General features: G+C 42.3%; 1 protein-coding gene across 5 annotated transcripts in view; it reads right to left on the bottom strand.

The window, feature by feature from the left end:
• Positions 1–711: 711 nt before the first annotated feature.
• Positions 712–12,506, bottom strand: part of ncor1 (nuclear receptor corepressor 1) — a 44,290-nt gene continuing 32,495 nt past the window's right edge. For 3 of the 5 annotated variants that reach the window (XM_083885928.1, XM_083885931.1, XM_083885932.1), the window contains 18 exons: positions 12,382–12,465; positions 12,045–12,295; positions 11,114–11,417; positions 10,722–10,949; positions 10,154–10,354; positions 9,575–9,724; positions 8,661–8,846; positions 8,408–8,543; positions 7,696–8,177; positions 7,435–7,551; positions 6,681–6,832; positions 6,367–6,584; positions 6,131–6,271; positions 5,460–5,605; positions 5,217–5,270; positions 4,975–5,139; positions 4,696–4,872; positions 712–3,058 (listed from right to left, as the gene is read on the bottom strand). In XM_083885928.1, the coding sequence (XP_083742054.1) occupies positions 2,838–3,058; positions 4,696–4,872; positions 4,975–5,139; positions 5,217–5,270; positions 5,460–5,605; positions 6,131–6,271; positions 6,367–6,584; positions 6,681–6,832; positions 7,435–7,551; positions 7,696–8,177; positions 8,408–8,543; positions 8,661–8,846; positions 9,575–9,724; positions 10,154–10,354; positions 10,722–10,949; positions 11,114–11,417; positions 12,045–12,295; positions 12,382–12,465 (3,413 nt within the window). In that variant the 3' untranslated portion in view covers positions 712–2,837. The remainder of the gene's footprint in view (positions 3,059–4,695; positions 4,873–4,974; positions 5,140–5,216; positions 5,271–5,459; positions 5,606–6,130; positions 6,272–6,366; positions 6,585–6,680; positions 6,833–7,434; positions 7,552–7,695; positions 8,178–8,407; positions 8,544–8,660; positions 8,847–9,574; positions 9,725–10,153; positions 10,355–10,721; positions 10,950–11,113; positions 11,418–12,044; positions 12,296–12,381; positions 12,466–12,506) is intronic. The other 2 variants (XM_083885929.1, XM_083885930.1) reach the window with 2 other exon arrangements.

Raw genomic sequence — 12,506 nt, 5'->3', positions numbered from 1 at the left:
CACCTTGCGGATTGGAGTGTTTTGTGGTTAGAACCAAATACTACTAACTTACTTTCTTTAAATATATATATATATATATATATATATATATAAATAAAAAAAATATATAAATATATATAATTACAGTATATATATACTTTAACTATATTCTGTTTCTGTTCTGTATTCTATATTATGTTTGTATTATGACCTACATCAATTAAAAAGTAAATGTAAATTATTCATTTTGGAAGCCATTCTCAACTTAACAGTATGACCGTGAAGCTTGTGTCAATATTCAGTATGAAGTCAGAATTTCACTATCCATCGGGAAAAAAATGCAATTAAATAAATAAAAATGTGAACAAATAAGTCACAGTTAAATGACTAGCAAAGTATTGTTAAATTATCACTCACATGGTATTGACACTGAAGCACCTCAAAGACCCAGAATTCCCTGAATGTATCTGATACAGTGTTGGTGCAGGCCTGTAATTGCAGGATAATTTAGGTCAGGTCGACATAATAATTAACTAACAAGCAAAACACTGACTGCTCCAAACCAAGAGTATTGAACGTAAATAAACAATGCCATGATACATTTCAACAACTATTATTTCATACTGCATATTTAACCTGGCAGCAACAGAATTAGGGATACAGTGCAGCATCCCACTAGTCAAAAGGATAAAGATACCTGTCAAGAACCTACACATTTTCAGTGGTGGAGAACTGATCCACTTTATTTGATTGGTCTGAACTCTTGTAATAGCCTACTAAGAGACATTGTGCGATACAAACATTGCATTTCAACATCATAGGATACACGGGTTTTCAAGTCTCGATTTCAAAAAAAGACAAAAAGTCACCACTGTGTGTTTGATAGAGAGCTGAAAAGATGCTCTAATTCTTTTTCGGCTTCATGTCGGATTTCTTTAAGATTCAAGTTTGTAAACGTTTTTTGTCGTTTCCTTTGTAAACACATAACATCCCGCCTAAGCGGGACAGGTAACAAGGATGTTGAAAATTACAGGAAAATAAAAAATTTGAACATGTGCTATGACAATTATTCAAACAAAATGTCAAGTTTAGAGCAGAACTGATTAGTTTACTTAGCAAAGTTGAAGTCAAAATGTGGTATTTAACATATTCAAAAAATTAAAAAAAATAATGACTCGCAAAGGAACATTACTGCCGTTTATGATGTTGACCAAGTATAATTCAGATTTAAGATCTATGCCTGTTGAATGACACAATGAAAGCAGAGATTAAGTGAGATTAAGCAAATAGTTAACTGTACCATACACTTAAAACTGTAACTGCGATGCAAGTGTCACACTACAAACTCATGTACCAGCTATAAGAAAAGACAGGAAATCAAAACCTACAGGTTTCTGTGAGTAGTGGGAGAAAACTTAAAGCACATTTGAGTATACGGAGTATACCGGGTACTCCTGTGCTAGAGGATGAATAAGTTACACAGCAGGTAGTATGCTTTTTGTTGTCAAAAGCTACAAAGCAAAAAAGTGCAACAATGGTGCAGACCATTCTTTATGTTTGGTTAGTTTTGTCTTCTTGTGTAATGGAAAGACAATTTACAGAGTTCAGATTTTCAGGATAGTATCAAAAAAAAAAGGGGGACTAAAGAAATACAAACATCAAACAACATATATCTCTGAGAAAATTACTTAAAGCTGCCTTCTTTCTCAAGTCACATGGCATGGCAAAACTGTCAGGAAAAAGAAAAGAAATAAAGTCTGTGACAGTTGTTTTTTTTTGTTGTTTTTTTTTTTAAACCAGGACAATATTGCAGATTGTTCTGGACAAGCTGGAAGCTGCAGAGAGAAACAGCAACATGTGTCACACTATGGTCAGCTCTAGTGAAAACAAAAAAAGATGATGAAAGAAAAAAATAAAATAAAATTGGCTCACTTTTGTTATTCAGACTGGGTCCAGGAGTAGTCATCAGGATTTCTTTTCAGGTAAAATTAAGCTTATATCAGACATTTCACCTTCCCACTATGACACCAGTGTTCTCAACTTTTGAAGACATTTCACTGTCTAGAACTGGGTGAGACGTTAACACCTACCAACACTTCCACCATCTCCACTGTGTGGTGAACACAGACATCAGATACCAAAGCTATTTGAAACGTTAGTCTGTGTTTTGCATTTTGTCCACAAGTGTCCCATGATTTTCAGGCTCTGGTGGTGCTTGATAGGTGGCGCACGGGGGCAGCACAGTCTGGTCTCTCTTTCTGTCGTAAGAATATTAAAACAGGGCTTGGGTGACATGGGGTGGAGATGAACTGGGAGAGACCAACTGTGATAATAAAGTTTATACCCCAACTCTTCCCATTTAAAGTGGATCAATTTAAAAGCGACATTAAAATAGGAAATAATCAAGGTAAGAAAAACACTGCAAAAGGTTACTCTATTTACATACAATGACTTTCTTAAAGACAAAGTATATCTTTACAGAAATCAAAACAAAATTCAGAAATAATCTCTTATGTCGTTTCTTTTTACATATTAAGTTCTTCATCTTTACTGTAGCTCATGTCAACCCCTCGGTCGACTTCTGTCGGATTTTTTCCAACACACGCTGGGCGAGTGCATCCGGACCAAAGCAAGTCTTGTTCTGGAGAGCCCCACCTGTCACAGGCTGCTGCTTGTACCCTTAGCTAACAGCCAGGGGGCGCCATAGCACCAAAAGAAAAAAGAAAAAAAAAAGACACCACTCCATCAACATGTCACCCTTGCCAGTCGGCAAGGTTAGTTCTGGGAGAGGGGAGGTGAACAGACACGCCTCAGTGCAGGTGTCTCTTGTGGTTAATGGAGCTGTAAGCCAGCAGGACTCAGTCATCACTGTCAGACAAGGTCTCATATTGCTCTGACAGCAGAGACTGCCACACACGCTGCTGTGCCACTGGTGCTCCAGCTGGAGGCTGCTGCTGCTGCTGCTGATGCTGCTGCTGCTGCTGCTGCTGGCTCTGAATGGAGGGTGAGGCTATGGAGGTCGGTGGCGTGCTGCTGAGAATGCGCATGGTCAGTGGGTTGTAAGGGAACTGCATCGATCCTGAAGAAAGAAGAAGTGGAGAAAATTATAAACAGTGCTACACTTGAAAGTATTCGACTGAGAACGGTAGCTTTGCTTGGTAGACGGGGTGTGGGCTGTGCCAGCTGACCGCATCAGGGAGACATTGACATTGTACCAGTGCGACAACAACATACCATATTACTCTGGTATACCAAGGGAAGGGTGCCAAAAAATTGCGTGTTTGGGGCTAGTTATTTTTACTATACTAATCCTAATGGAAAAGCAAAAAATATGTGTGGTACTGTACCAAACTGAACCACTAGGTGGAAACATCTAGTGCAGGGGGTATTCAATTAAGGTCCAGTTATTAAAATTTCCTCCCAGCAAAGGTCCAGTGTCTAAATTGCATCCAACATCCGACCATTATGTCAATCAAATTGAATCAACAGTGCACATTTTCCATAGGATACTTTTAATATGGAAAGAAAATGGTTGCCTGTACCATAAATAAAAGTCCACTTCCTTTCTTTCCAAACAAAATCAATACAACAATGGCATATATGTAAAATGTAACGGCCACCGAATGCCTACATTTCAAATAAAATAAATAAAGAAAGAAAACAATGGATTTGAATTTGATTGGCTCATTTGAGTGACGCTATGATCATGGTGAACGATTGCCATATTCACTAGATTAACTGTGCCTGCGGCTATTGTTAGAAAAACAAACCATGCTCCACGAAGATTAAAGCATTTTCTCATTAATTTAACAGAAGTTGGCTCCAGGTCCAGATAGATCTGTAACTTGGTCCGTGTCCGGACCGAGGTCCGCCATTTGGAGATGCCCGCTTTAGGAGATCCAATCACATGTGGACAGCATGTGGATGTAAATCTCTTTAACCTGGTACCAGTGTATGCAAGTGGGGGATGAGCATTTCCAACTTCACCCAGACTTTTCAAGAAATAGGACAAACATACCACATGAACAGTGAGGATTCTATTTATTATTATTATTATTATTATTATTATTGATGATGATGATGTCACATGCTTGCAATAAGAATGCTGTTGAGGTCTGTCATTTTAGCCTACATTTTGTAGGATAATTTTCAGCGTATTTAAGGCTTGAGACATTTTACTCACAGAAATGGATATAATAACGTTTATTTTTCTTTCTTCCTTCCTTTCCTTTCCTAGTTTTAGCTTTAGCTGTAGCCTGGCATCAAAATAACCAAGCAGCAGAATGTATCTGTGTATTATTCGATTATTATTAGTGTGGACCCAGACTGGGCCAGACATGCTTCAGACACATGGCTTGAGCAAGATTAGAGCCCAAGTGACGGCCCAAGATTTCTTCTTATAAATGCCATTTCACTCTCCAATTAGAAAAAAATAAATACAAAAAATAAATAAAGCCATAATCACTGTACAAGTGTGCCAGTTTGTGCATCATTTGAAGAAAAGAAAGATGTTGTCCACAAATAAACAAATGTTATGGGAACTGAGAAGTGAACTTGTACTTCATCATGCATCTAAAGTAGGTCAGGGTGTGCCAGTTGAGCGAGTGAATTTTAATGCGTCTTGGTGACACATTTGCATTCACACATGCAAAAGAACGTGGCCACATTTTAACCACTTTTGGAGGCGGTTTGGGCGTGTTCACTGGGGCAGCTCACCTGTAGATGAGGGTCGGTCGTCCCAACTCCATTGCGGTTGGGCCTGGGCTTGTCTGTGATAATCTCCCTCAGAGTGGACGGAGGACACTGAAGAGGGACGTTCCCCTCCAGCGTAGGCCTGACCCGGGTTAGGAGATTTTGATTTACGGCTGTTGGCCTTGCCCTGCTTTTGCTTCCCTGTAGATTTGAACAAATAAAATGCATCAGTCAGTCAGAAACATGTTATATATGGTATCATGACCGCACATGTGTAATGTTGGCAATTTGATGAGTGCATACCCATACTAGGTGACCGATTTGCCTCCTGACGGCCATCCCCAACACCTCCCTGGTGTTCCTCTGGTCTCTCCTCCAAGTTTCCCATCAAAGCCTTGCGGATGATGTCCTCCAGTCCCAGGTTACTGGCTGGATCACTGAAGGAAGGATTCCTGTGGTTGATGCTGCCTGCAAACCAAAACACAACATATCAGTGAGTTTCGAGAGATCGATAAAAGTGAAGTGTTATCTTCCCTGCTACTTACTGGAGCTGGTCACAGCGGGCAAGTTAAATATCTCTGTGCCTGGTTGGGCATTTCCTGCAAGACAAAGATTCGCAGTTGAGTGGCTGACAACAGGGTGATACAAAAGTGTAATGAGCTTCAAAAATGGGAGATAATTTCTTGAACACGTACGTCTCAGAGGCACACATTAACATTAACATGCGTTTCATCATCTGATGCATGCATGTTAGTTTGAAGAAGGACGATAAGACATGACCCACTTACCAACATCAGAATCACCAACACCAGAGGTGGAGTTCAACTTACGAAAGATCTCCTGCTTCTTGGATTTCACCATTGGCGAGGTGCTCTCCAGCTTGGTGAAGAAGGACGGCAAATACCCGACACTCCCTGGGGATCTTGAGTCATTCCTTGAACAAGTGTGTAAAGAGTCAAAAGAAGCCCTCAGAAAGACTGGGAAATTTTAACCTTGCTGCGATGTCAAACGGCTGTTAACAAGGAGAACTGGCATCCTTACAGGAAACTGATTCAGCCGGTACAGTCATGCCGTCAAATGCCACGGCGCTAATAACCTTGTTTATCAATGTGTAGAACAAGTGTGGAAAAACTAGTCAGTTGATATACAACACCTACATTACAGATGACACAATACAGATGTACAAGTTGCACAGAAATCAAAACCTTTCTCACCTTGTATTAATCTATCCATCTATTAAAACAAGATTTCTGATCGTTTTAGCTTTTTAAATGTGAATATTTCCTTTGTTTCTTTGTTTTGTTTCCTTTTCCAGGTTTGACAAAGACTGATCAACGTTTGTTTTTTTTAACATTTTCTGACATTTTATGGACCAAACAATCGGCAGGTTAATTACAAAAATAATCCCGAATAAATCTGAAAAAACGGTGAATCCATTCGAACTGGACAGGACCCGTACCTGATTTCAGATTCAGCCTCTCGCCTCTGAGGAGGAGGCAAAACAGCTTCCTGTTTGTCCATGCCCTGGTAGCTTTGTGGTGGAGAAATGGGCTCATAGTTCTCCATCGGCCTGCCTCCTCGCTCTGGAGACTTACCAGGCCTGGAAAAGAAGGAAACAGATGGACGTTAAGACTTATAATGCATACTAAGTCAGACTTAATGCCATTATGCCAGGGTTAGCAGTCTGGTCAATACCTGGCTCTGGATTTGTCAGAAGCGTTCTCTGGTGAAACTCTACTGGAGGGTCTCTGGTGGTGCAGGGCCTGGACCTGGTTCTCAGGACTGTAGCGGCTGGGCACCTTGGCCCGACCTGAAGAAGACAAAGGTGGCACAATGCTCTGGAATGTTGCAGAAGCTGAGGAAGAGACTGGGACAGGGTCCTGATTCCGGGCAAAGTCTTGGGTTATGATATGCTGCATGAAAAGAAGCAAAAAAAAAAAATCAGGTGATGATTAGTTAGTTTGTTCCACAGCACAATACTTTTTGATAATCGTTTTTGCATAACTTACTGAAATGTGGTCTGCTAAGGTCATGGTTTTGTGATGAGTCTTGGACATCTGAGAGTAGCTTTCTGACTGGGAGGAAGGAGGCTGTTGGGAACTGGTCTGTGGCTCTGCTGATGACCGGTAACGACTCATATCGTAGGCCCGCATGCCAGCTGCTGAAAAAAGACCAAGGACAGTGTCTTTGTTTAAAAAAAAAAAAAAATAGTTTGAGCTTGGGTGTTTAAAGATAGGAAGGAACTAATATGCTGTACGCCAACACTAACTATCTGTATCTTCTTGCAAGTGTCCAGAATAACCTCAAGTGTGTCTAGTGACTAAACTTGTGCAGAGGAATCCACCAGTCTCAAATGAAAAGGTCAGTCGGGGTCAAGTCATTCACATTATGCTTATGTTTACTCTACAGCTAAATATAGCCACATTTTAAGTGTCAAATCATCCTCGTGGTTGTTAAGCTGTCATCTTTGAAACAAACTGAAACATTCAATACTCCAGTTCCAAGAATTGGCACGCTTGGCACAAAACTTAATTTATTTTCAGACACGAACTCTGAATAGTGTCCCAAGGATCTGGTGCAGACATTCTTCAGAGTTTGTTGTTCACATATGACGAACACAGTGAAACACTGTCTGGGTGAGAAATGTTCACATCAGGAAAATCTCTAGAGGATCGCGCTTGATAATAATGGAGAATATACTTGGCAGATGGCAAGAGAATCTAATAAGTTGAGTGCATGTGTGAAAGCAGCGTGTGTTTATACCTGCTGCCTGTTGTTGCCCATCTTCTGGTTTGTCCTGTTGGACTTGGACTGGGGAAGTAGCCGGACTGATCACCTCAATGGCTCCTCCAGCTGTATTGTCATATCGATTGGATGACACTGCAGGGAACATATGAACAATTAGCTATTTCCTTGTTGTTTTACATTTTTTTACATTACATGTTTTAAAAAATAAAATAAAATAATAATACTTTCAAGGTTGAACTCATTTATGTTCTCGTCATGTCTATCTGTCATACTTACAGCTGCTGGAGGAGTCGGAGCTCTGAGAGCCTCGCTCTCGTGAGTCTTTGTCAGAGGCTATCTGTCGTGTGATAATGACGTCAATGAAGCTGGCAGCTGTGATCGTCGTCTTTCCACGGGTTCGAAGTTCCTCTTCAATGCGGGACTTTGAAGTTTGAGGTCCCTTATCTTTAGCCCCAGCGCCAGGGCCTTCGGAGTAAGCTGGATGGGGCTTACCTCCTGGCAGCGACATGGCACCATATGGCGACTGCACAGATCGTCTTTCTGCCTCCTGTTGTTGCTGTTCGGGGATGCTGGGTCCTCGCCGCATTGCAGCCGCTGAAGGCATGTCGTCATCCCGTTCATGTTTGTTCTCCTTCACCTTGGACACATCCATCTGTGGGGCAGAGGCTGCAGCATCCACCAGCGCAGCCAGAGCATCCGCAGCAGTGCTATAGCGAGAGCTACTCTGTGCTGTTGATGTTGCTGCTGTAGAATGGGGCCTAAAGAAATTAAGAAATTAAGACATGAGAAAATGACAACTTCCAGAAAGTACTACCCTCTGAACAGGGAGTTTTTTGAGGTTCAAAAAAATTAGCTGATATATACATAAATACTGGTAATAGATCCTGCGCTACACAAGTTTCTCATGCAATGGTGCCCAATGAAATCCCTATACACACCATAAGACACACAGTGTGCATGCGAGAGGATGTGAACACAAATTGCTTACATTAGGGATGTGATGACACTCTTGCCCTGGAAAATACTTGGTCTCTGTTGAACCACCACGTCCTGTGTCCTGAGCGAGGGAGAAGTAGAGTGCAGATAACCTTGACTCCCTGGCCGCCCTGGCTGCTCTACTACACCTGATACACACATGTAAACACATTATAACAGTGCTTCAAATTTAAGTGCCTGAAATCCTCTATTAAAAGTATTATTTTAAGAATATGCACTTGTGTTAGGGTATAAAAATAACTCACCTGCACGCATATACTCATTGCTTCGCTCTCTGTCTCGCTCCCGTTCTCGTTCTCGCATTTCCCGTTCCCTTTCCCGCTGCTCCCTTTCCCTCTCTTTTTCTTGTAGCTCCCGGTCACGGTCCCGCTCCCGCTCCCGCTCCCGTTCCCTCTCTGCACTGGCAACAGCTGCAATGTGGACTGGATGACCTGAGAAGAACAATGACAAGCGCCACAGACATGAGCTTTTAACACCCTAAGTCATGTGGTCTCAGCTGGGTGGATCACGACAGTGATGACAAGCTTGGAATCGATCAAAGCGTGGTAATATTCTATCCCAGGAATATTGCCATATTTCATTATTTTAAGATGAAACCTTGAGTGCACTTGAGTAGGAATAATAAAACAAATTATATTACCATGTAGCAGCCAGTCCGGTGAGAAACCCTTCCCAGTATGACTTTAGTAAGGCTACATCCATACAACCATGTTTTCATTTGAAAAAGACCTTTTCAGACCATCCACATGAACGTTTAAGCTCTGATTCAGCAGCTACTTCTTTGTGGTCTCATGAGGTCAAACTGAAACTAAAATTGTGTAAAAAGTGTTAACGGAGCTTTTTCAAAACTGATAGTCGTGGATAAAATCAATCAGGAAGTGAAAGCGTGTAAAAACGCCATCATTTCTGAAGGTCTTTGCTTTCTGGATTTTTGAGGCTCTAAAACATCAGGGTAATGTGGATGGCAGTTATATTAAGAGCAGAATTCATGCATTTTAAAAATGAAAATAGAGTAGTATGGATGTACCAATTTTAAGTGTGACTGGAAAGGAAGAACTGACCTTTGACACCTCAGGACAATGCAGGGCTCCCATGAAGATCATGGCTAGGTAGATAAGGGTACACGGGGTGTAGGGATAGGGAGGGGAGGGGTCCTCACCTGGCGATATGGAGGTTGGGTTGAAAGCCCTAGGAGGGAAAGGGGGCTGAGCTCCAGGGAGGTAGGCGATGTGTTCCAAAGTGGGAGTACCTGTTCCCCCAGGGTGAGGCAACAGGATAGTTGGAGGCATCTGGGCTAGATCAATAATCCCTTTTACAGACAGAAGCAAAGGGCCAGCGGTGAACAACAACAACCGATCCATCAATTTCTGAATGTACGAATAACGTATGCATTTAGCTAACCCATTCCCGTTAGTGCTCCCAAATACAGATTGATCAGACTCACAAGAGAGTGGAACAGCGGTTAACTTGTAAGAGGTAACCACTCAGCACAGGGAGATTGGTTCACAATAACTACTTGGTAAATTGAACAGTAGTAGTAGTAGCCAAATCAGTTGTAGCCCCCAATATAAAGAGCAAATCAGCAAATTTTATTCCAGGTCATTTGCTTCTGGGCGTCTGGAAAAGGTAGCCACTACTTCACAAGCACACAATCGCCACACAACAGCCTCTACCACCCATGGCCTCTCCCCTGCCTGATGTGGCAGGTGAGGGAGGATCAGCTATTGGAGGGCCGTACCTCGTCCTCCAGCTGCGTAAGGCATAGTGACGGTCTGTTCCCGTGGTGATAATCCCCGGGTCATGTCGGGACGGGGAATGACTTGCATCTGTTGGGACGTGATATAATCGTTGAGGATGGTCTGTCGTGTGTTCTCCATGGTGTACAGCTGGTAGGTGTTGTGGTAGTTTGTTGGGGACGGCTGCCTGGAGAACATGAATGCTGTAGCAGAAGACGAGAGAGAGAGAAAAAAAAAACACATGAACAGAAGGCTCACAGATACCGATCGCAATTGTTGACGTCAATAGATGGAAAAAGATCCTGGACATGTAATGCCTAAGGAATTAGTGGACCTAAGTTGCTGTCATCAGTTTACTCACAATCAAGGCTGTTATTATTATAATAAATTGTCTGTATTTATATTGTGCTTTTCAAGTCTTGATAAGAACTCAATACACTTGATCTAACAGTTTTGCCATTCACTCATTCAGTTGCACATTCATACAGCACATCGATATGTAACACGTATCTCCCAAACCCAAGGGTCCAAAGACGACCCAAAAACGTGAAGAGGGTTTAAGGACAGTACCTGGGTCCAGCACTCTGTGGAAGGCCAGGGTGGGGTCAAGATGTGGAGGCAGGTGGGCTCGGTATACTTCCCCTGGAACGACGGGCCTGTGGTGGGGGTCGAAGGGGCTGTGAGAGGCGACAGGGTCACCACTTAACACTGGGGACTTTGCAGGAACACTTTCCCTCTGTGTTGGGGTCATGGTAGCCTTTCTTTCATGCGACACAGATTTCACCGAGCTCATACCACCTTTGTAGGAGAGAGAAAACCACAAGTCATTTATTTTGTTAGAAAATATCCCCATGTTAAGAGTCAAATTCAATTTCAGCTAACCCTATAATTGGAGTAATTAATATATTAGACTAATAAACAAACTGCAAGCAAAAGTTAATGAACAAAATGATAATGGATACCCTCTGAAGCACGTCCCAGCATGGGTGAACCTCTGGATGCTGGATTTGTGCTGTAGTTGACGGGCGTCCTGCGAGCATTGGCATCCTCGTACATGCCCGGGCTAAGCTGGGATTTGTTAGCCTCCTGGTGTGTGGAGCGCAGGACAGAGGTAGAGTTGACCACGCTGTGGCGTATTGGCTTGCTGTCCTCGTACTTGGCCCGCTCCATGGCCTCGAGCTGGGGCATGTTGTGAGGAAGCTTGGATGGGCTGGTGATGAGGGACTTGACATTGTGCTTGATAGTTGACTGGTTGAGAGGGTGGATCTGGTAGATGGGGGGTAGATACAGGGTCAGATACCAGGTGTCATTGGTTACTGTGTTTGTTTGTAGATTTTGAAAAATGCTAACAATAAACCAGACCCAGATATTAACAAACGGGTATTAAAGTTATAGTTCAGTCCAGTTGGAAACTTGCTCTTACTAAGAACGTCACTGTCAGCAGGGACAGAACTAAAAAAAAGGAACACCTAATTAAATTAATGCATGCTTAAATCTACGATATATTATGTATATGTTCACCAGTTTATCTCACTGTTAGACAACCTTTTCTGGCTAGAAAAACAGTGGATACAGGGACACAGGAAGTGCTGGTGTACTGCTGCCTTGTGTCACAGAGAGGTTTTCAAACATCTAAGTTACAAGATAAAACATTTAAATGTACTGATGTAGGCAGTAGATTAAAAACTCCCATTATGTTGTTAGATAAAATTGCTGTTTTTCTATGGCAGACGCATTGTCAGTAAGAGCGAGAGTCCAGATCCCAGGCTGGTTCACAGAAATGGTGGCACCCATAGTGAAGTCAGTCTTGATATGTTAATAATACCTCATCCAACCAAAATGATCCCTTTCAGTAAAACAGTATGGCAAACTCCAAACCCCAAACTGTCCTACCTGAGACATGGCGCCCTCCAAAACCCTCCTGTCTGACATGTCTGGGGTCTTGCAGATGTCTTGGCCAGACTGGTCTTGCCGGGGGATTTCGTGAATCGAGCGACCCATCTCTTTGATAGTATTCACTCCCTCATAGGGCTTGCCTTTGCTAATACCACCTTCAAACGACCGGATGGGTGGGCTCTCTTGCTTTATCTGCTTCCCATATTTCATGGCATCTTCGTAAGTCTCAGCAGCAGTTCTTGGTGTTCCTGGTAATGTTATGAAAGTATTTCAACTTTTCTTCTTTAACAATTTAATAGTGCTATTGAGTGACATGGAATTTGACAAGCCTTACCTTGTATGATGGATCCAGTGATAAGTGGTCTTTCCTTAGGATCTCCATGCATACCTTCTCTGGGCAAAGCTCTGCTAAATAACCCTAAGATAAAAACATAGCAACCATTATCTTCCAAGAACAGG

The sequence above is a fragment of the Microchirus variegatus genome (genome assembly GCF_963457635.1).
Source record: "Microchirus variegatus genome assembly, chromosome: 2".
NCBI classification, from domain to species: Eukaryota; Metazoa; Chordata; class Actinopteri; order Pleuronectiformes; family Soleidae; genus Microchirus; species Microchirus variegatus.
The sequence above is the reverse complement of the archived record's forward strand: the minus strand, read 5'-3'. Positions and strand labels throughout refer to the sequence as shown.